General features: G+C 39.7%; 1 protein-coding gene across 2 annotated transcripts in view; it reads right to left on the bottom strand.

The window, feature by feature from the left end:
- Elavl2 (ELAV like RNA binding protein 2) overlaps window positions 1-25,691 on the bottom strand; it is a 63,644-nt gene that overhangs the window by 26,884 nt on the left and 11,069 nt on the right. For both annotated transcript variants that reach the window (XM_059254525.1, XM_059254524.1), the window contains exon 2: window positions 9,074-9,177. In XM_059254525.1, coding sequence (XP_059110508.1) covers window positions 9,074-9,177 — 104 coding nt within the window. The remainder of the gene's footprint in view (window positions 1-9,073; window positions 9,178-25,691) is intronic.

Consider the following 25,691-nt stretch of genomic DNA (forward strand, 5'->3'; position numbering starts at 1 on the left):
GCATGCTAGCAAGATCTAAGATTTATTGTCTTAAGTCTTACAAATTAACTTGGGCTCCAATTTATCTTATCAGTGAAAGACAATAAGCATTTTGCCTCTCAGCTACTGTTCATTCACAAATCCAAACAAGTTCTATTTTTTTAAGAGTCCCATGACATCACTGTGAAAAGCAGGCATAGCACAGAAGAAATGACAGGCTCCTTGAAGTTAGCACCTAACTCTGCCTAACTAGCTGCACAGAACAGAGCAAACAGATCAAGCACCAGCTCTCCTGGCTATACACAAAATCCCAACCCAATTGTGGCCATAAGCAGTCAGAAATCAGAGCAGCCAGCAGCTAGCAAGGCCTTACAAAAATGTCTCTGCAGAAGCACTCTTCTACAACAGGATGGATGGTGGACCAAGGGGTCTGGTCAGGATGGCATCTTCTCGTCATGTGAATCAGATTCAGATTTTCCTCTCTTACTGTTAGCTTAAAAGCCAACCCAAACAGATCCACATACATAGGACTACTACTCCATTGCCCTAGGGAGTTGCTTCTTCTTTAGGTATTAGAAAGGCTCTGGTTGAACAACTGCCCCGCCCTACCACCACCCACCACAAAACAAACAAGCAAGCAAGCAAGCAGAAAAAACAGCAATTCCCTAAACCCATGCCAGTGGTCAAGTATTACTCTCAAGTCCTTCCCCTCACTTCCAGATGTGTACTCAAAAGGCTGTTAACCCTTTTACTCCAATGGATGTAGCTATAAAAGCTTTAAGTCCTTCAGGCTGCTTAGAGAGGGAAACTGCCAGCATTCTCTAGGCTAGACATCACACACATAAGCGGAGCCAACTCCCAGGGCCATGATGTTCCTGGAGAGCATGCTTGGGCAACAAAATGACCCACCAACTTCTTCCTGAGGAAGATAGGTTCAGTCGACTGCTGAGACTTCTACTATTATCACACTCTATGGTCCACTGGGTGGCACATGGACCGACAGCAAGAGAGCTGGGGATACTGCCACCACCGGGGACCTGCTCCCCACCCCACCTTCTCTGTGAGCTCAGCTTCTACTCTAGCATCTAGAACACGATATCCAAAGAATATCTGTTCAAAGAATGGAAAATTACTGGGAATTCTCAAATGTCCACCTAATTCTCAGCTGGATATAAAAGGCTAGATAGAGGGTGACAACCAGGTCTAGACCCTCTGACTATGTACCCACACCTGGACAAAGCTAGGTAAGAAAGAAATCATGTATAGGCTTTGCTGAAGCAGTCTATGAAATACATGAAGGAGATCTCATATAAATAACTCATTAATAAGGTAATCTCTTATTTTCCCTCAAGTAAGGACTATATAAAATATATTTAATATAGATGTAAGAATTTTACAATGAGATATAGCAAATAGCCCATTAAAGCTGAAACATGGCGCTACACGACTGCATTCTATGATCATAACCAAAATTAAGAAAGCACATACTAAGTCTATCTGTTTAAAAAGCAAAGAAGTCATGCTCAGTTTTCACTGTTGCTCCATTTCTGGAATGCACTATTTCCCCCACTTTTTGTCTTTTCTTATTATTTAGTTGGCTTTGGCGCTGGACAAAGATCTGAAGAAATGAAATAAATGATGTATATTAGGCTAGAACTCATAGGTGGTCAGCAAATTTACTTCAAACAATTATTTCCAAGGTTTGAAATCATTAAGACCTGTACTTCAAATGATTATTTCCAAGGTTTGAAATCTTTTCAAGGACAGGAAAAATAATGGTCTACAGGTAAGTTTTGAAATGAAGGAACATTGTATGATGTGATTCACAAATTCTACACTTTGACTATCACTAAAAATATTTTTCTAGCCAGAAAATTACTAGGTGGATTGAGATACTCAGTATATATGGAGTCTAAACACAAAGCCAACGTTCTCTCGGAATGAACAAAGAAGTCCATTCCCATCACTCTTATGCCCCAATCTCTGGCATGTGTCCCTCATCTAGAGAAAAATGTCTCCTTTACACAGTACTTTTACCTTTCAGTATCTGTTGTCATTTCAGGCTCATCTGTACATTGTACCAGCAAATTCTATGTGGTTCCTCTAACATCTGCTGTCAAATTCCTATGCCCTACATTTATGTGAACAGTCAACATTAGAGCATTTGTCCTAAACCTCCCAGAATTCTGCTGGCAGCCATTGTATCAGAGCACTTGCCAACTGGCAAGTCCTTAGCACAACTTCCATGTCCCCTCCTCCTACTCTACAGTAAGATCAGATTATATACTATATAGAGAATGTTTCCCAATAGTCAGAACTTCATAGGATAACTTACAGTGATAAACGAAAGCCAACCACACCCCAATCATCTTGTAGCAAAAGGAGACTGCATGAGCAAAGGGTTTCCCAACACAAGCTGCACCAAGCACACATGTGGTGGAGGAAAAGAAGTCAAAACTGTCGCAAGCTTCAGGAAGGAATGCTGATTTCTGTAGCCGAATTTCTAAGCGGTTTTATCAAATAAAAAACAGGGAGCCAAATATAGGGGTGAAAGCCTTAGAGATCAGGGAAATAGTGAGAGCCACCAATCAATCTTACCTCACCAGCTCTGCAACTTCCAAAGTGCCACAACTTCCTGTCTACCCAGGCTTTTATTGTCTTGCCGTTCTGCCCTCTCACTGGTTCTTAGCCCAGCTACCTCACTTCCTTGTCAGTGCCTGTCTGTACAGACCTCCAAGTCTCTATGGTTGGTACTGGGATTAAAGTCGTGTTTCACAATGCTTGGCTCTGTTCCCTACTGTGGCCTTGAACACACAGAGAACCTGCCTGCCTAGTGATCAGATTAAAGGCGTGTGCTACCACTGCCTGACTTTTGTGTTCACTTAAAATGGCTTGCTATTTCCTTTGATCTCCAGGCAAACTTTTATTTATTAACATACAAATAAAATATCACCACACTTCAGCACAAATAAAATCACATTTCCCCTTTTTTCTGTCTAATAAAAATTAAAAAAATAACAAAGTTCTAACTAATATAAAAAATATACAGGGGCTGGAGAGATGGCTCAGAGGTTAAGAGCACTTCCAGAGGTCCTGAGTTCAATTCCCAGCAACCACACTGTGGCTCACAACCATCTGTAATGAGATCTGGTGCCCTCTTCTGGTGTACATACATACATACATGCACACAAAACATTGCAATACATTATAAATAAATAAATAAATAAATAAATAAATAAATACATAAATACATAAATACATAAATACTTTAAAAACAGAAATAAATTCTGTTGTTTAAAAAATATACTATAATTATATACAACCAATAAATACATCAATAATGTCCATTTGCATTTGACAAATTCAGAGAAAGTATTCCATTATCTATTCTATTTTGGTGAGTCTAAAACCTACCTAATTTACTTTCTATCCTAACTTACATTACCAACAGAAAACTATCTTATGATGCTAACCAAATCATCCAACAGCAAAGCATCAGTGTACCAAAAACTGGACTGGAAGTCAGAGGCATGAATATTCTGACCTCAAGGGGCTATAGAGAGACATATAAGTATAAATTAAACATTGGTATGAGTTACTAACATAAGTTTATCAATTGCAGGTTGAATATCTACTACCTAAAATGATTCAAACCTGGAGTGTTTTGGGGACTGGGGAGTAGCTCAGTGATAAGTATTGGCTACACATGTATAAGGACTTAAGTTTGGAGCAGCCAAAATCCATGTAAAAAGCTGGGTGGGCACAGAGGCCTCCTGTAACTCCAGCACTCAAGAGATACATTAGCTAGCAATACTAACCAAATTGCTAAGCTCTGGGTTCCATGAGAGACCCTGACTCAAAAAATAAAGGGAAGAGTGGGTTGAAGATGACATCTCACACCAACTTCAACTCTTTCTCTTCCTCTTCCCCCCTCCACCGCCCCCACACACAGTGGTTTGGATGTCAGTATTTTCCTGATTTTTTTAATGTTTCATATACAGTAAGGTATCTTGGGAATAAGGCCTATTCACATTTTATATACACTACATATCAACAACCTGAAGGACACAGGTTATTTCTAAGAATTTTGTGCATGGAATAGTGTTATGTTGTGGACTCATCAGGGCAACAGTCTAAGGTCTCAAATTTTGGATCACTTTAGATTTCCCAGTTTGGAGAGGTCAAGCTTCAAGTCATTCACAGCTACACTTGGAAGTTAAACAGTTGAAACTAGGGTGACAGAGCCAGGTGAGCCAAGAAAAGATTTCAGAAACAGAGGCTTCCGGTTCCATGTGAAGATTCCAACTCATGGCTAAACAGGTGGGAAAATGAAATCTGACATTTTCTAATTTTTAATCGAGAAACAGTAAAAAGTATAAATCTTTAAGAAAAAAAAATGAAAAGTAAAATAGGGGCTCAGAATAAAGGTTTATTAGATTACCTTAATCACTGCCAATTTGAACACTTAAAGGAATAGCTATTATTAATGTTTAATACTCCAATTTTTGTAATAGAATTTTCCATATGTGCTTAAATAGTAGTTTAGTTATTTTAATAAAGGTATTTTATATTTCTAGATGGTAGTTAATAATTTTTAGGCAAAAGAAATTTTTAGTCTGCTATATGCTTTGAATAATTATGGGGAAGGAAAAGAATACAAGGAGGCACTTTTTCATGCTGGCCATACTTCCAGATTTCTCAGGGGGTAAGGGCTGGCTTTCAGGAGTAGTACCTAACAATAAAAGATCATTTTCCAGTAACAGAGCTCACATTCTGGAAAACAAAGCTTCATATGCCCTGCTATTCCAGAGTACTATTCCAGAAGAGAGACGATAGGAGACATGCTGAATCAGGTGTTCATATCACTGTGCACAATCACCTTTTGTGAGCATGTGTCAAGAGAATATACAGGCACTTCAGAAACGAATTGTTTTACTTTGTAAAATAATCATTTTTCTTCTATTTATGAGTTGAAGTCTGATACGTTAATCTAGACGAAGGACAAATGTATTGGCTTTAAACTGTGTGTTATGTGTACTATTTAGATCTTATCAACATATATGGTCCCCTAAAAACAAGTCAGGAAAGGGCATTATGACTGACAGTCAACAGGCACTGAGCTCCTGAGCAGTCTATAGACAGGATCTTGTGGATAATGGAGGGCTACTGATCGAAGACACTATCTTGAACATAATTTTGTATACTGCCCTTAGAATATGTTGGGCCTCTACTGTCTGAGCTGTACAGAAACTATACTTTCTCCCTACCCACCTCCCAATAGACGACATTAACATCTGGGAACAGTCATACTTTATTTGCTATGTCAATATAAGGAACAATATGGGCAAGGTTTAGCCCAAAGTGGCTACCTTCATGCTGCTGACAGATCCATCACTTGTTACTAGCAAGGGGTGTTGTAAGCATATTGCCCCAGCAGGCACAGAAAGATCCAGAAAAGTGATTAATCATATTGAAGGTTAAGCATTACCACGGCTGCTCAAAATAAAGTGATACCATTCTCTCAGGACTTTCTGATTCTAAGATGCTCTTTCTGAAGGTAAAGACTGAACCATAAGCTACAAATGCTGACCAATTATTCAACATACTCAAGAAGACACTGACATTTTACTCCAGCTAATAGAATTAGCCACAAAGGCTGATCAAAGGAGGAGCTATGAGACAAACTGAACTGTGTGTACAAAGCATTAACTATACAGAGAACCCACCCATTCAAAAACAGAAACTTGTAGGGTGGTAGCAGCACACACCAGTACCTGGGAGGCAGAAGCAGGCAGATCTTTGGGTTGGAGGCCAGCCTGGTCTACAAAGTGTCAGGACAGCCAGGGCTACACAGAGAAACTCTGTTTCAAAACAAACAAACAAAACCCAACAAAACAAAACAACAAACAAAAATAAAACACAGAAACTCACTGAAATGTAGATTACTGGATCTCACCAGGGGACACTAAGCTAATACATCCTAGTTTTGGAATGTGTGCATCTAAGTCATTCCTCACATGATTTCCACGCAACAATAACCTTTGATTCTCATGGGGCCTAAAGGACTTCCACTCACTGAAGAAATAGTGAATATATGTCATTTCAGACACCAACTATTACAGGGAACCCTATTGGGCTGATACTATTAGGAAGCCCTGGGAGAACTTCTAAGCAAGCCATCTTTCACAGTACTTCAGTCACTGCTTCAATGCTTCAATATTTTAAAAAGTCAGACATTTACCAAAGTCATACTGATACGGTGGGTGGCTTGGAAAACAGAACAGAAATCAAAATTCAAGAAACCTCAATTTTATATATAAGCATCTATATACAAAGTAGCTATTTTCTTCTAAAGAAAAACATGGTGTACTAGCACATGTTTTGGTGGAGTATAGAAAACACGTACTGGAGTCACTGCTTTCTTCAACTATGCAACCTTGGCTAAGCTGTATGAGCACCAAGGTCTCCACAATTTTAGGAGACAGAGAGTAGTCTAAGTCTAAACTACACGTGGATCATGCTGATCAGAAAACGTCTATGGTTACTTGTGGTTAAAGAGCATGGAGTTTAAACAGAGGAGAACCCAACATGAGTTGGAACAGTGTAACAAGGCAGGGTTTCAGAGGGGCTCTGAATGGGTCAATGAGTAAGAATGGGTAAAATCAGCCCGAGAGCCATCATCAGGATGAACTGAAGCAGGGAAAAAGAGAATGGTGAAATAGCATTCTAGAGAATGGAAAAACTTAAGTGTAGCTTCCAGATCACACAGAAAATAGTGAAGGCAAGAAAAAAACATACTTGAGAGTTCGTGTTAAGAATGCAAAACCTATCTAATTGAAAAAAGAAAAAGAAAAAATAGAAATACAAATATAGGCAAAAATTGTGCAATCTACTTCTGGAAAATGGTCTGCTTTGCCTTTTGGAGAAATCTGGGCCAAATTGAGGATACCAGCTGTTATCTGATATTTTTGCAAGAACCAAATGGGGGCAGGGGAAGAAGTAGCCTGCTGCCTGCCCATCATCCCTCCCAAATTTCAGAAAGTCACAAGTAGCAGGTGTCACAGTATAAAAGCCACAAAGCATTACTGTCCTTTCGTGTACATTCAGCCCAAGTAGCTGAGTCCTGAGGAGAGAAGGCAGGACCACGGGCAGTATAGAAACAGCTGTCATCAATGGTTTCTGTAAAGGCCTAGTACATTTATCTTATGGTGACCTGCTTCCTCTGCATTTCTACCTTTTTCTGGATCTTAGAGCACACAGTATGTATAGCAAAAGAAGTGACTCACTAAGAATGAAATAAGGGTGATTATTTCTGGAATGAGGAAAATGGTCATTTGCTGAGATGAGCCATCCCAATCATATTTCATTTTCCTTTTAACAACTTGGGCTCTCCGCACTAAGAGCAATTGATTTCCAGGATTGCTGGTCATTTAAGTTAAGGAAGAGGAAGCCTACAAAAATCCATAGGACATAGAATACATTAAATAGCCTAGAGATAGCCAGATAGTGGGCACCATTGTTAACGGCACTGTATTATCTCTAATAAAGACTGAACATCTGACATAAAGAAAGATTAAGCAGGCAAGTGTGAAGAGTTAGGGGGAAAAAAAAAACAATTCAGGTTTGTTTTTTTTGTTTTTTTTTTTTTAAAAAAAGGATCAAAACCAACTTTTTATCATCTTAAATTCTCTAAGATTTTTCTTAGAATTTTGGTAACAGAATGATCAGTTCCTTTTCTGATTACAGGATATATCTTCTCCCACTTTCTTTATTAGAAACACCCAGCATTATTGGACATCTTACATCTAAGTATATTTGGAGACCATCATACAGTTTCCTTTAGATGAAAAGAGCTGACAGGAATTTTTCCTTTGGGCCAATAAATATAAAGAATGAGGTGTCAAAACGACCCAGGGCTAACAAATCACCTTAACTGACAATCCTAAGAGAAGTCACTTTAAGCACAAAGATGACACTGCATTTCAAGATACTTCCAAAGGAAGGGAAAAAAGCAAAAAAAGGGCAACACTAGATGAGTCTCTAAACAAGATGGACGGCAGAGTCCGCCTTGAGTACCCTCCTCTTAGGCCCTAGTTTGGGCTGGCTTCTCACATCACGGGCAGAAAATAGGTTCCAACTTGAGTCGATTGATAGAGATGGTCTGGAACACTATTTTGAAATATATTTGGGAGCTACATCTGGATTCAGTGAGAAAGTGTACCATGATAGATATGGGATGTCTACACTGGGCAGGAGGGAATAAATTGATGACAGAGGGCCAATGATTTGCTAGAGGCAACACTGCCCCTATTTGCTAAGGAAAAAGAAATCTAAGCTGGAAACTGGATCAACTTCTTACCCAGATAATTCAAGTAAGGATTTCAAAATATAAAGTTGCAGAAAAGTATCCATAAAATACCATTATACATCTTCAAAGAAAAAATGACCCATGTGCCATGGGAGCTTTAGAGTTCATCTCCTCAGAAATCTGCTAGGACTGAGTCAAGCCAAAACACCACTACTAGATCTAACTTGCTTAACCACTAATAGTTTTACATTTTAAACTAAAAAAATAAGTAATACTTTATTATTCACAAAGATCGCATGAAATTTAAGTTTTGGTGTTTATAATAAAGGCTATACTAGATCACACTACAACTCATCTATATGTGTAGTAGCCACATTCTCACAGCAAGGGCAGAGGTGAGAGCCCTGTCTGAGTCCTACTGGCTTGCAAAACCTCATGTATTTACTAGCTTACAAAACACGTCCAACAACTACTGTCTAGACAAGTTCAAGAACCCCTCGAGCAATAGGATAAGGATTCTCTCTATAAGAAGTACTTAATGTAGGGGGCTTCATACAGTATTTATCCAACAGCACTGCTGCTCTGTCTGGCAATATTAAGTGTCTAGACTTAGAATACTTAGCCTCCTTTGCGGAATAAGCACAAAAATATTATGCTCCCAGAGAAGTGTTTATGAGGCCCAAATGAAAAAGAACTACAAATAAACCTAAAAAACAAACAAACAAACAAACAAACAAAAAATCCCTCCTTTTTCTACAAGTAGATTTAAGAAAAATGTGACCATACTTTTATTGTTTTGGTTTGAAGTCTCAATCCATTCAGAGTGTTGATAGCTTTCTCTGCATCCTTGGGGTCAATGTAGTTCACAAAGCCGTAACCCAAGCTCTGCCCTAAGGAGAGGGAAGGAGAAAGACACGTTAGTTCAACCCACTGGCAGGAGCAGACTTTGGTTTGGGCACAGTCTCCTGTCATTCACATCCAAATAGATTCTCAATAGAAAAGGAAACTCTGTTCATTCTTTCAGATAAAGATGTAGTCTTTTTTTTCATCTCCTGTCCAGTATATTTGCAAATTTAAAAAGCAGAGCTGCGTAAGAAACCACACAGACCCAGAGCATCCCATCACACACCATGTGCCTAATTCAGGATGTGGCAGCAGCCCCCACAACTGGGTGCGTTTCTCTGCTGAGCTCCAGAAGGAAGAGACAAAAACATGAACTCCCCTTTCTTTACCTATAAAACAGAAGATGGCAACATCAACCAAGAACCTGCCAGTGTTGTTTGAACCGTACTGACACATTCACAGCACTGGACAGCTACAGTTACCACAGAGAGTAAAGTGGCGAAGACGGTGCATACGTGTAGGAATGTGCCACATAATGACATTTTGGTCAGTGTGCTGCATACACAATGGTGCTCCCACTAGAGTCTAATAGAACTGAAACATTCCTGCCACATAGTGCCATCATTACTATGGTGACCTCATAGCACAATTCAGAGTCATGTGCTTATGACAATGCTGATGTAAACAAATGTAATGAACTGGTCATATGAGAGCACAGCAATACAGTTTGTATAGTGATTACTTACTTGATAATGACTATTATTGATTAATGTATTTTCTATTATGCATTTAACAATAAGCATTTAAAAGGTGTGCTATATAGCCAGGCGGTGGTGGCGCACGCCTTTAATCCCAGCACTCGGGAGGCAGAGGCAGGCGGATCTCTGAGTTCGAGGCCAGCCTGGGCTACCAAGTGAGTTCCAGGAGAGGCGCAAAGCTACACAGAGAAACCCTGTCTCGAAAAAAAAAAAAAAAAAAAAAGGTGTGCTATATAAAAATATGCCATGTTTCTGTATACAGTCTCCTCAAATTCATCTTTTGACTCTAGCACGGTTTATACTGGGTAACTGACCTGTCTCATCTAGGCTAGTATATGAGGACCACCTACAATGCTCATAAATGACAAAATGGATAAACAGTACATCTCAGAATGAGCTGTCATTAAACAATGTATGACCACACTTAGTTTAGAAGGGTATTTCTTTTAATAAATTCAACAAAATTTCTCTAGGTATTATTCTAATCTAAAAAGGGATTACAGGAAAACAAAGGGATTTACACAGAGAACAGCATCCATCATGACAAGAAAAGGGAGAGACAAGGAAATAATGAAGCATAAAAAGGGTTGTACAAGAATAACTTCCAAACAACTCTTGCTTGTTGCCATTGTGGTGTGCCCATCAGCTGGCCTCTCACCCTTCATTCAGTGGAACCCTATTAGAAAACAGGGAGGTACCATGTAGGGGGAAGCGAGACAACACAGCCCTATGTCAGGCTGCTCCCAGGGATCAAATGTTTAGCCGAGGCAAAGTTTCTCCTTTTGAGAAGAGACAGGTGACACATTGAATAAGGGTTTAGACAACTGACATTTCCTGGAAAGTACAAATGCTTGATTAAAAAATCCTGGCTCTCTAGCAGTTTCATAGGAAAGTGGGGGACTTGTTGTGTCCCCCAACTGCTATGTATTGGTATTAAAGACAGCCCCTCTGGTTACTCTAGTATGTGACTTCTTTGTTAATAAACAGATAAACACAGAAGGCCAACCATAACCTAGTAAGCATGAGAAGTTGTAATTTATTATTCTTTGGAGACCGTGAAGAGAATTTGGGAAAACAGGAGCTAACATTCCCTCTTACCAAGATGTGTTTTCCTGTATGCAAAAACAACCACAAACAGAGAAGGGGGCTTGTGGTATAAGGCAGTGCTGCAGAGCTTACCTAAGATGTGCAAGGCCCTGGGTTAGAAGATCAGCGCCTCAGAAAGCAAAGAATTAAAAGGGAGGGCCAAGAATGAAGTGGGCTCTTTTGTTTCCTTAGCACTATATTCAGGTTCTCTCTCTCTCTCTCTCTCTCTCTCTCTCTCTCTCTATATATATATATATATATATATATATATATATATATATATATGTATGTATGCATGCACGCACTAGGCACGAGTGTGCACACTTTGCTGTAGGCAAAACACTCATACACATAAAATAAACCTACAGAGAAAGGTCATATGTCAAACTACTGTAATTTCAAGCCTCCAGCTTTTTACCAATTTAAGAAGCATTTCTCACATGTCTACTGTATATGTGTAGAGTGCCCTCTTAAGAGAAGTGCTACGACTCTCCTGTCATTGAGCAGGATTCAAGTTGGCAGAACACAAAAAGAATCTGCACAAGAGACCAGCTTATGAAGGAAGGAATATGGGATTTGAAGACTGGCATGTGAGCTCCAATCTCCTCTCTACTATCTACCAATGTGTGACTTTGAAGATGTTATTCAACCTTTCAGAGCCACTGCTTCCTACCTAAAAACAAAGGTAATTCCTATACAACTAGAATGCTAAAACAACGATGACGATGATACTCATTATGGATGAAAGTGGACATCCCGGTCAAAAGAAAACAAGGAAAAAGAGCACACATACTGTACACTATGACTTTAAGCATATTCATTTAGGTTATATCAGGAAGGCATTAACATATGATGGAAAAGAAGCAAACAAGCATCATATTGTATAGTTTTGTCACTCTACTAAAATTAAGTAGTAACTGCCATCAGAAGAATGCAGCTTTCTTTTCTACAGGCAGTTTTTCTACCAACAACATCTAATCATCTTAGTGATTCAACCTCAGCTGCATGGGAGAATCAGCTCAGAGATCTTGGGAAGCCTGAGCCCCAGACTCCAAAATTCTGACTTGATCAGTTTGTTTTGAAGCACTGAAAACAGCTTTCCTAAAGTTTAGTGATTTTAAGGTACAACCAGGCTGAGAAACATGTTTTTTGCTTTTTATTTTTTAAACTATTTATCTGTATGTGTGTACAACTTCAAGGATTCAAGTCTTCTCCTTCCACTGTATGTGTGTTCCAGGGATTGAACTCAGGTCAATGGGTTTGGCAGCACCCACCTTCACTTGCTGAGTCATCTTACTGACCAAAGAAAACAAGTGTTAATGGTGAGTCTTGAGGTACACAGAATATCTGGAAGCGATGAGGGGCCCTTAGCATGTGAAATGTCTCTACACAGAAGACACCATTTTACAGATGTATCTTAAAGAGATTTTATGATGGTCTTCTTCTATGCTATCACATTACCCACTATTTTAGGAAGCAATTCACTGGCCTCCTGACATGGGTCTTGGGCAGCCATGTTTCTAGGTTCAATGCTGCACATGGAGAAGATCGGTCACTTGCTCTGGCTAACCTGTTCCTAGGCTGCCTGGAGTCCTGACTCCTAGCACGCTATAGGCAATGGAAGATTTGCAAAATGAAACCAGGAGAACTTAAATAGTGCCATTTATATTACCGAAGATATAAAGGTCACGATCAGAGAGCACATTCTTTGAATCTGACCTGACAACCAATGAAATCTGGCCGGCTACCATGATGAATGAAATTCTCACTATTATTGACTAGACTTAAACACACATTCACCTCCAAATAATCTCTTCTCTTTGTAAAGAAGTTTCTGATCTAGCATTATTGAGAGGAGTGCGATCTGCCAAGTAAAATGTGTTCAAGGTAAGTGACATTTCCTATTAATAATAAAACATGTAAAGGTTATCTGCTACTAAAAGGTACATTCTTAAGTCCACTGTTAGCATAGCAAACAAAATGTTGGGGTGCTAATACAAGAGACAACTCTTATCTGAGACACTTCTCTTTTCAGCCAATAGTGATTAACACAGAAACCCATGACTGGTAAAGGTGCAGAGAACGAGGGACTGCAAAATTCTCTGTCCTAACTGGGACATCTATAACATACCATTCCCTCTTCCAAGGCTCAGGGATCATTATGGAAGAGAGGGAACAAAGACTAGAAGAGCCAGAGGCAGTGGGTAACTACAAGGAAACTGTTTTCCAAACACAGAGGGGCAGTTGCACATATGAAATCGCCGTGCTTGTTGAAGTTCACAAGACCTGTGCAAATTCAAGTCAGACAAAATCCCAGCATGAAGAGGGGTGGTGGTGGCTGAAGAGCCACTGACAAATGATAGCTGCTAGAAGACGGGAAGTCAATTTTCTTCAAGAGTGTTGCCTTGGTATGTCTCCCAAGCCCCAGGGGAAGGCCACATATCCAAGGACATGTTAGCAGCACAAACTGGACTCCATGAGCTTTAAAAAATACACACACACACACACACACACACACACACACACACACACACACACACAAAGACCAAAACAAAACAAAAAACGACACAAAGGTGGGTGGGTAGAGAAGTGAGAAGTGTATTTAGAGGGAGTCTGGTGGGGGTGAATAAGATCAATACATATTGTATGAAACTAGAGTGACAGGAACTTTACAGATTTTCAGTATGGAATGCAGTAATTATCCAGGTGAGCAAATACTTACTGAGCCTAAGGTAAACAAAGGCATCACAGATATAGACAGTGACTCCCCATTGTCCCCTTTCAGCTATGTGATCATTTAACGCTCAGTTATAAACTCACAGTTTTCACACAAAGGTAAGAATGGCATCCAAAGCTTGGCAATCAGCTTCTACAACATAAGAAGCACGGGATGAAGCAGTAAGGCTAGGCACTGCATGTATGACTCTTCCACTCAGCAACATAGGCTATCTTCAGCATGTCTAAAGTACAGTATCACCAGACATTTTCTGATGGACTTGATACATATGTGTATTATTAATAATGTATTGGTTGCCTACTGTCTCATTTCTGTTGATTCTAGCAGCTAACAATTTATAGTTTATGTTTATGTCTATGCTGTTTTTCAATTCGCTTATTTATATTTCTGGTTACAAGTTCATATTTTTTAAAAAGCAATAGCAAACCAAACAGCAAGGAAAGAAAAGCTACTGAAAACTTCCCGAACCAGGACTTAGTCTTTCCATTCCTGTCCTCCCACTCCCCAGTTACTCCCCAACAGGAGCGACAATGGATGGCTTGGAAGCCAAGCACCTTTCCCCATATCATCCAAATGTCCCAAGGGACTCTGAATTTAGAGTGTGTACATGTTTATCCCCAAACCAAATATCACTTTTTGAAAACTTACAAAGCTGCACATTTAAACTCTAAGTATGATGAATTATGGAAGCCAACATAATTTTTAAAAAAGTTTCTAAGAAAACAGAACTAACACCACTCATCCCCAGCTATCTTCCCATGCTACTCTGTCCATAGTCTCTCAAGGGTTTAGGAACCACTAATCCATGTCTTGGACCTAAAAGCATGGCAAGGACTCTAGAACTTCACTATAGAAACAGCTTGGATGGATGGTTTCACAGCCACTCTCTGGACAATTATTACACTCCTGAAAATTGTGGATGTCTTTTCAGTTGCATTTTTTTTTAATTGAGCATACACACCACAGAAAAGGATCCCTTCCTATTTAAAATTTAAAAAAAGTGTCTAAAATGAAACTGGTACAAGAGCAAGCTGCTAGAAACATGGTCAATGACCTAGAGCTGAAACATGGAGCTCCGGCAGGGACAGAGAACCACACTAAACAGGGTGGGGGTCAGAGGAAGAAGAGCTAAGCAGGAAGAGAATCCGCTTAGTGTTAAAGTGGTACTTTGGGAGACACAGTAAATGCCAATTTATCCCAAACTGTGTGTAATTCAACGCATCAGCCACTCCCTAGTCACCTACATTGCTTTTAACAGCATACTTTAATTAAAAACTTAATTGCATATTTTAATTAAAAATACACAATCTTCTGGACCCGTTTCATTCAAAGGTCACTTCATTTACTTTTTTTTTTCCTATTTAAAATTACTACCAGTGTTCAAAATATCAAATTACCCCCTTAGGTCTAAAACTAAAGGCAATAGACTACTATAATTCTTGATTAAAAACCTGGCACATTAATTTTATCCAACCAATATTAAATGAGACCTTTCTCAACAAGAATTTGTGGAGAAGGGTTATATACTTAAGTATTTCTCACCTAAACTAAGTATCCATTCATTCACTATCAAAACCTACATTTTGCTAGGCCCTGGAGGATGCCAAGATAAGGTACTGCTCCTCCTCACATGCCTCCATTCTGAGAGGAGACAAATGAACAAGAATAAAATACTAAGGAGAAACACCAAATGGAGTAAGAGTGGGAAACAGACCAAGGGGTGACACTGCTGTTTAAATACAGCAGAGTGGGGCTCATCCTGATGGTAATGTCCAAAACAAGACCAGTAGGAAGTGGGTCCTGAACCAGAGACCAAGATGTGTGAGATGACTTCTATCAACGTGCTGCTCACTTGCACAGCTAAATCCACTTCTCTTCCTCAGTTGGGCATCCTTTGTTATTAATTTTCTGACTTGGTTTATTGCTTCTTCACTCTTCCTTATTAATCACCCTCTTCCCTAGACCCTGGAATCCAAGACAGGAGCCATCCTCCACTATATTTTTATGGGTGGAACTCCTAAAAATCAAATTGGACCATGCCCTGTTTTCCTGGCTTCCAGCAGAGCTCTGCTTCTGCTGGTCCTACAGATATGCCCTACTACGCACACTCAGGTGCCAGTGCTGGAGCATACTTCCAGAACTGGATTACTCACACAAACCTCCGAGACTGTGACAGCATTTCCTGATACCACATGCCTGGATCCTAATATGTAGGGTCCATTGCTCCCCTTCCTAGCAGTTCTACAGTAGGCCCCATATTATGACCTTATAGCGCGCGCGTGTGTGTGTGTGTGTGTGTGTGTGTGTGTGTGTGTGTGTGTGTGTGTGTTTACTAGCCAATTTGGATGCACACTGGGCTAATTTGAATATAAGCAGATTGGTCCACTTTGGGACTGAGCAAGGCAGAGCAAGTTGACCTCAGTTCCTGACAAAGCCCTATCACATACTATTTAGTAAATAAATGTTCAGTGACCAAATGAATGAACCAATCACAAACAGATGAATTAACTAAGAGCAGTATCTGCGTTCCAGGAGCTTATGTCTTAGGATCAAGTTGCCCTTACGAACATGTTCCCCTGCCCCTGTCTTGTACGAGATGGATTACAGAACATGGAGATGAGATGCTCAAATGTTACAGTATTCTGTCTTCATAAGGGAATCATACAAGCTATTTTTTAAAATAGTTCATGTAAAATTCTCACATGAAAATTTTCTATAAATACCATTAAAATGAAATCTCAATTTAAAAAATAATGTTATATAGAGTAATTTGATAGATTTACATAAATCTGTTTCACAAATCTGTAAGTATGAATTATGGGATGTCAGCATATAATTTTGTTGAAAGTGCTTTTTCACTAATATAATTAAGTCTGCCGAGACTATTCATGAACAAGTCAAATAAAATGCAGAGTGAATTCTGTAAAAACCTGGTAGTTGAATCAACAATAAAAGGTGACTACACTGATTGATGTGTATCTATTATTTCATTTAGAGCAGTAGTAATGTTTTATGAAATAACAGAATGAAAGCAGCATGGATCTTTTTTAAATTCTAGAGTTATCAGAAACAGGCTGCTGATGGTCCTCTGTCAAGCAAGACTCTTATAACCTAAGTCTAACAATGAAACATTTGGGGAGAAAAAAGAAAAAGAAGAAATATTTGTGATCTCCAAACAGTGCCTGTGTAAAACTGAATACCTTAACTAAAAAGATCTGATCTCTAAAGGGGAATTTTTCTTTTCAACAAAGACTTAGTTTTCTCATTATGCTACCCTTCTCCTTCTTCCTCCCAGTACACAAAGTTGTAAATGCGTTGTCTTTCCTCAGATGGACTTTCTGTTCCTGGGCACCCATCATGTGTGTCTGTTCAAACAGGCTGTGCACTACAACTCTGGCACCAGAATGGCACAATCCAGACTTTACCAGCCTTCTTAATATTTTACTGCATGGTGCCACACAGAAGGGGAAAGGGGAGAGAGAACCTTGAGAGCAGAGGGATGCAATCCTTCCTGGTCACATTTCTCTCCAAATGTCCAGTCCCTTCTTAGCTTGAATCTCCTCCAGATGCAGTTAGTCATTCCATCTGAACAACCCACTAGCTTGGGTCACACCAAACAGTTCCTCCTTGCTGCCCTCTAATGAATAAGACCAAACGGAGAGGAGAGGCTGGCAGGATCCTGTTACTACAGTCGAAGCCAGCTATCAACATGAGGAGGATTTTGACCAGCTTCCCAGAGGACATTACCATGGATTAGTACTAGGATAGAGAATTCAACCTAGATGCTCACACAATGCAGAAAACAGATGGGTCGCTCCAAAATTCATATTCTCCCCAAAGGCTAATAAAGCTGGCCTGGGACTCAAAGGACCTAATACTTTAAATGGCTTTGGAACTTCAGATATATGGAGATAATAAGAAAAGAGTTAAATTACAACTTTTCTGCTGAAATCAAAGTTGTAAGGAGTGATTATTTGGTAAATATTACCTAAACGGTCTAATTCTATGGGGAGTATCTAATGTCCTCTGCACCGGGGCATTTTCTCTGTGAGTTAATTTTAATGGCCATATCTGTCCTGATTATACAACTAGTAAAGCTCTATTTCCTACAGTTCCAGTACCAGTAATTATGAATTTGCTGGCAATGCAGTGTGACCTTGCTTAAGTTGGCGAAAGTGTGGGTTCTTAATACATCACCCTTGCAGACAGCATTAAGAACTCCCACACAATTCAATCTTAGGTTATCGAGAACAGAGAGAGCATATTAAATCCTCTAAATTTTCAAGTGCTGCACCAGGTACTAAGACTGTCTTGCATCCAATACATGAAACATTGGGGCAATTTGGCATAATCTGAAGAAAGACAATAAATGGATTCCTCCCACTCCATATCTTCAAAAGAAACTCATGGAGCAGGTTCTCCAGTGTGGAAGGGAGTAAGATGATAGAGAACCTGGACAGTGAGAGGAAAGGCCAGCACTTGTCTCTTACTAGTTTAGGTAGCTGCTCAAAAGGAGCCATCAGCAGCCCTACCTTCAAATGATGGGAGTAAAAGCCAAATGCTGGCAGGTAGCCCAAAATTCAGTCCCTATAGTTCGAAGTTAGAACATTAACAACTCTGAACCAGTGTCAGATCTACCCCTGGTTAAAGGTCTGGGTCTCCTGCAATTGTCCCTCCATTAGAATTAACATATGTGGACCTCCATTCACACAGACACTTACACGCTCTCTGCTTTGCCTTGTGCCTGCTTAAAAAGCAATGGGGTTGTTCAAGTAAATATCATTTGCGATGAAGGCAAAGGAACCACATTCCTCAAAATAGTATTGTGGGAAAGCAGGAAAGCAGTCGACAACTGTGGTAGTAAAAAGGGCATCTGCTGTTGCTTGCACTACCAGCTGGTGTCAATCTTCACATGGGTGCGTGCACACACTCACACAAAGAAACCAGAGAGCAGTCCACCGACAAGCAAAGCAGCTTTCTTAATGTGGCTTTTACTCTCTGCAAGCCAGCATTTTCATTTAGTTATTACCAAAAAAAATTAAAGCCCCTAAGCACTATAATTAGTTGAGCAGCCCTTTTGACGACATGTCAGCCTTGCAATTTACTAGGAAGCCTGTTTTGTCCAAAGTTTCAAAGAGAAACATTTGCTTATACAAACTATGGAAGAAACATTAGATTATGTGGTTCTATATGATAAAAGATTCTTTTGGATATAAATTTTCTTCTTGAAAACATACCTTTTTAAGAATATCTTCTACTTACTCCAAAGCTTCAACACCCTAAATTTTCTACTGTGGAAAGGTCAGTAAGTTTGAAGGGCAAAGTCCACTCCCAATAGACCTACCTACCTGAAAGCAAAGGCTACCATACTGCCTAACTGCTAGAGAGGAACTAATGGGCCTTACATTGCATAGATTCATCATATTTAATTCTATGAATACACATTTATAGACATTTTACAGAGAGAAGTGTGGAGGTTCAGAGGCGGTAATTAACTCTCTCAGAAGTAGCTAGTAAATGAGTCTGATTTCAGAGCCAGGGCTGGTCTTCCCAAGCCCAGCTTCTCCAAGTTCACTGCCATAAGTGGAACTTGGGAGTCACTGCGAAGCAGGGTCCTGTGCATCCAAACATCACAACGTTCTAACCAGAAAACTTATCTCCAATACACCTGCATTTGATTTCTTGTCCCTTGTTGTATAATCATCTGACTGAAACTTCACAGTTCTTTCTTGATCCATCCAAAAGACCACATATAAAAGGCAGGAGGGGAGCCCTGAAAGAAAGGAACAGCATCCTGCAGGTGCAGAAACCACTTATGCCCTCAAAACAAATCCATCATTATAAAGCAGATAGATGAGAGGTATCTGCATTATCACAAGATTCCTCTTAAATGAAGCTTGATTTACATACTCCTCTTCCAGAAGCTCAGAAAGCAATTCTTATGACTAAAGCCAAACATGCTTGTTACTGCCAAAACTGTCTCCCACACAAGACACATCTCTCCTTAGCAGATTGCTTAAAATGCTTTCACACTCAGAGTATGGTTTCCTAGCTGTAGGGAAGAAGGTGGGATCAATACTGCATGGTCTCTAACCCCTAACATGCTTCAAAATGTAAAGCCCCACCACAGGTGGAAGAGAAGCAGGTACCAGAAATGAATAAGCATGATGGATCATGGGAGTTTCATGCTTAACCAATAATTAACCTGAAAAGCTGAAGTCTAGTGTCTTAGGACAGATGCAATTCAGGGTTTTCATGCCAAAAAAAATAAGGGGGGAGGGGACACACAGAGGAAGATGAGGAATTTGTAGAGTGTAAAGGATCTGATCAGGACAAAAGTACACCACAAAGTCTTCAGAGGCAAAAGAACTGCCTCTCCCTGAGAACAGGGCCTAACCTAGGGGAGCTTTAACTTCACAACACAGAACTGACCAGTCACTGAGGCACACTGAGGAAGGACACCTGAGAAGTCTGTCTACAGCAGTCATGGGGGAAATGCTGATCTAAGATTCAAAATCACTAAAAACCCACCTTTCTTCCACAGTCTTCATGAGTTTTCCAGACCTACATGAGACCCTCTCACTCATCTGGATGAACCACAAACCTCCTTTCACCCAGCATTCAACTTCTGGGCCCAGAATCCTGTCCTGCAGCAACTCCCTCAAACCAAGGCCAGGACAGGAATCCCAGTCTTTCCTAGGAGGATCTGTAGTTCCTAGCACAGTAACATCTTACATTTGAAAGAGAACAAGGAATCTGCTGACCTATGAGTGTGTGGAGATTAACACTTTATCAAAGCTGTGAAGCTATCTATCTCATCAAAGCCAGCAGAGCTAGACAACCACCTCTCCAAAAGACAAAGACAAAGATGGCTGCCCTGGGCAGATTTAAGTCTCCTTTACAGAGATGTAAAAGTATGTGGATGTGACTGCTAAGATGCTATTCTGAGTGGACAGAAAGTGGGAAGAAATTTACCACAAGACAATCGATTTTGATATTGCATACAGGAATCATAAGATTATGTTTAACCCAAGCCAGAGTTCATCACAGATAATAAGGTTAATACCAAGTTAAGAAAGGTTAGAGAGGGAAAGGGGCAGGGTCATTGCAGAAGGAATAATGGGTAATATCATACAACCAAAAAGAAAAAAATCTATAAAGTAAAAGCCTCATTTCACCTTAAAGTGACCTCTACAAAGTGGCATGTACCAAGCTCTACCTGGGGATAAGTGCCCACTTTAGTTCCTTTTATTTCAAAAAAGAGCAGAATTCTATTAGTGATATTTTTAGCAAAGATACAGAACTAAGTTTCCCAAGGACTGTCATTGTCCTCACTCAATACAAAGATCTAGGCATAAATAACAAGATTTTTTTCTTGTATAGAACATTTTGCTTAGTTTATATTTGATGAACAAAGACAGTTAACATTTTCAACTATATTAAAAAACCAATTTTTCCTCCCTTAAATGTAAAATAGTCACACAAAAAGCACTGAATTTTATATCGAGGAGAAATCCCCCAACAGAAAGAAGCATTGTGTTTTGTCAGTTAAGGAATAAATACTGAGTACAAGGAAACCCACTTAAATACTGCAGACACAACCTTTAGGACCTCAAGAAAGCTGTTTCTGAAGCAATAGAGGGGACAACCCCAGTGGATCACAACTCACAGGGAAGGTGGCGGTACTCCCAATAGTGGGAAAGGCTGGGGCTCACATGGGAAGCACGGCTACAAGTACAGTCAACAAAGCACCCTGACAGAAATAGATGCACATTTTGTTTTTGCTAAGGGGCAGCTTAAGTTAGAGCAAACCACTCAGACCCCATGGCATTATGCCCATCAATTATCAGATGGCTTCTGAAGAGAAATACAAGATGGTGCAGTTCCTATGATGACTATCCCATTCACATCACCTATGGGTATTTCCCCCCAAATCACCTCATTTGAAAGTTGGGAGGAGGCATTGTAAACCTCAAAAGATTTAAAATTCACACAGATACTGTAATAAGGGAACTAACACTCAGAAAAACACGACTCATTAGGTCACAGAGTAAGTAGTGTGGCTCTGTCTGCAGCAGCATCAAAGTAAATCACCCTCACTGAACTGGAAAAGCAGAAGCTTGTCTTTTAGTCACATGGTGACAGTGAAATATTTAATCTCATGCCCAGAAATGTACACTCAACCACTATTGACAATTCCAGTCACATCTTCCCAGTGAAACAAGAAGATTCTGAACACAGAAGTAATCTTTTTTACTACCATGCTATCATTTCAAGTACACCCATGAATCTACAAAAGGGTATAAATTAAAAGGGGCTTATTCATGATCACCTACATTTTAAGCCATCTTAAAATGTGAAATATAGTACTTCTGTTCACCTGACACTAGAGAAGACATGTAGCTATGTTTTCATGAAATCAGATGAAATAATATTAAGACCATCTCTGATATAAGACATAATTTCTGTGCCAGATATTTGAACCACAACACATGGCAACTCTGGAAAAATATCTAGAACAAAGACAGGTGGGTTTTCTAGGGCTAGCAGCTTAAGGCTATCTGCTAAATAGCCTTATGAACTTAACCTAGATTGCTTAACACATCTCACCTATAGACAAAAGCTAAACCAAGGGGGTTCTTGAATGCTTGTGCCCACAATGTTCCCATCTGCCTTTCCCTCATCAAATTACCTTCTAAAAATACGTTTAGCCCTATGTGCTAGAGTGAAGTTTGTTAAAGAACTTTCCACAGGTAGAATCACTGAGCATCAGATGTTCAATTACAAGTAAGCTCACTTTTACTAAGTGTCAACCTTTCAACTCTCCCCTAACTCAACAGCTTTTGGTGTCAATCAACTTTCTGGTTTTGTTGCTGACAAATTCTTGCTTAACACCTATGAAGTAGCAGGAAAGATTGTAAAATGGTCTCTTTTATTTAGAGGTGACAGAATTATTTTGTGATGCTGCCAGATCTCTTATTAGTTGAGCACTATTCTCAAATACAATATAAACTGTGAAGTACTTATTCTAGGTTCCTTAGTTGACAACATTATTAAGGCATTTCATTTACCTTCCAGACTACTAAGTTTTTCTCAAGCAAGACACTTTCTAGCAAATAAAAAATATGCATATACACTGACAAGGATCTGAACACAGACACCCATTTAAATCCTATTAGGGTTCTTTAGCTACACCCACACCCAAATTACATCCAATGTGAGCACAAGGAAGGAGAACTTGTACTGTGCTGAAAGGCTGTCTGACACATCTACAGTTATGATTTATTCGTGTATTAAAATTTTCAGATACCTTTCAAATTATCTGAGATTAAAATAAAGATTTGTTTCAATAGCCATTAATGTTTTATCTATTATTTATTTTGAGACAGTGTCTCACTATGTAGCCAAGGCTGGTCTTGAATTCAAGATCATCTCTCTGCTTCTTATGCTGAGATCATAGATGGGAGCTACCATGCCCAGCAAAAGCATTTTTGTAAGGGAGATACTTTAACTCTACAGAATATGACAAATTAAACCTATATTCAATTCAACTATTCCATGGTTGTACAACATGGATATTAACCCAGAATTTCTTCTCTTTCTTAGATATTCTTTGGAATTTTGGCTGAACAGAAACAAAAGAACTAAAGGTAATCTCAGCCATCAAAATTTATCCAATGATTGCCCTAAGTTGAGTATGAAATCTTAGCACTAGAACACAATCAATTTTCAGTCCTGATGGTTACCCGCAAACTCCTGATTTCCTCATCCCTATCAAAACTAACTTGTTCTGGCACTGTTACCAGAGAAGAAAAGAGAGAGGGCTGGAGAGGCCAGCTCAGCTGTTAACAGAGACAACCCAGGTCAGACAATCATATCTGTGACTAAAGCTCCAGAGGATCCAGAACCCTCACGTGGCTTCCAAAGGCCCTCTCCTCAAAGCACTTGTCTATCCTCAGACGTACATATATACATATCACTTCAGAATTAAGTCTCTAAGAAGAAAACGGTTAAACTGGATGTGGAAGAACACATGTGCAATTCCAATACTGAGGATGGAACAAAAGAGGGAAGAGAATCCAAGGTTTACAGTCGTTCTTGGCTGCAGGGTGAGTTCAAGGCCATCCTCAAACAATGAAAACACGGAGGGGTGGTGGGGGGAACGACAAGTTTAAAAAAAAAAAAAGTCAAACAACTACTCATTAAGTGAGTAGGAGCTAAGACAGGTCCTCCACACCCGAGAGACAGAATTACTCTGTATAACAGCCCTGGCTGACCTAGAACTTGCTCTGTAGACCAGACTGGCCTTGAACTCACCAGAGATCCACATCTCTGCCTCTAGAGTACACAAATGAAAGGTGTGTGGGAACTTTGTTTTTTAAATGAAGACTCTATGGCCTAATTAAGGCTTTCTGCCAGATTCTTTGGTGTCCTCTTGGCCAGGCTTCCTGTGCCCCAACCCCCACTGTTCTTTCAGGTAAAGCCACCAGAACAGATATCTGATTCCTTTCAGCTTCCACAAATTGCAAGTTAACAACATAAAATTGACTAATTTATTTTTAAACAATTACACTTAGGATTCTGCAGCAGGGACTTACGAGGAATAAACACACTGCAAATAAAGATAAAGTAAGACAAATCTTTTCCAAGAGAACTCAAGTCTGACTAAAAGAAGAGGACAACTGTGGTGAACTGAGTTGAAGAATACAATTATATCACCTGCAGAGAAATAAAACTACACCAGTATCAGGAAGACAAGCATTTCAGGTTCCTCTCGCTTGTAGGTTCTAGATTTCACACAGACACATAAACTCATATATGTGTATATGTTATGAACACAAACTCATCTAGGGGAACAATGAGAGAAGGGAGTGGGGGGAAATGGGAGAGGTGGTAAATACGGGTGGAATATGCCCAACTACACTATACAGTTATATAATTGTCTGTAAATGTCCCTATAAAACTCAGTGGCATGTACAATAAATATAGGCCAACTGAAACTTTTTAAATGGGTAACAATGACACATATCACTGAACCCAAAAGACACAGAAATGTAATGCCTCTGAGTGTACACATGTCCTCATGTCCTGGCCACAGAAAGGTTTTTATTAAATGAGAAGTAAATAGGCAAAAGGAATAAATGAAGGTAATTCTGTTTTACTACCAGATAGGTAAACAGCTGCCATAAGCAACAACAATTGTAAAACTTTGCTGAGAAAAAAAAAAAAAAAAAAAAGTCCACACCCTAAGTGAGCTGCAGATCTGTGGACACAAGCGCTGCTGGTCTTCCCTGTCATCCCTCTGGTTATTTTCACTCATATTCAAGGACAAAAGGCATGATGAGGGCACAGCCATGTAGGGATGGGGGCATTCCATGAGGTAACCTGGGAGGAAGTACTCTTCATTGTACCTCTTCTGCTCTGGCATTATTTTATCAGAATTTGGTTTCTTACCACACTGGCAAAAGGAAGCCAATAGGAGGTGACTGAACACCTCATACTTGAGGAGTTCACGGGAGGAGAACACACTGAGTTTATATATCAAATACACAGGCCACACAGTTACAAATGTTACTCTCAAGGCAAGATGAAGAAGTAAATAACCTTCCTTTAGGGTGAATTCAAAAGTAAACTCTGACAGAAAGAACTAAACACATGCATTACCCATTACATTACAGTGTAAATCAGGAGAAACACAAATTGACTCTGGCTAATTAGCAAAAAGGAATTTACTGGAATAGACACAGGAGTGTTTAGAAGGAAGAGGAGGCAGCTGTAAACCAGCTTCCAGTTAATGAGCAGTAAAGCCATCACATCAAACCAGATAGATAGTGTCTCTCTCCACCACAATCCCCTCCCCTTCCACTGACTCTTCAAAGTCCAGCTAGGCCTCTGGGCTCTTGACTGTAATCCCAGCATTCACTAGGGTTGGAGAGAATTGCTCAAGATTGAGCCTCAAGCCTGCTACAGAGTGAGATAA

Source organism: Peromyscus eremicus, chromosome 2 (assembly GCF_949786415.1).
Source record: "Peromyscus eremicus chromosome 2, PerEre_H2_v1, whole genome shotgun sequence".
NCBI classification, from domain to species: Eukaryota; Metazoa; Chordata; class Mammalia; order Rodentia; family Cricetidae; genus Peromyscus; species Peromyscus eremicus.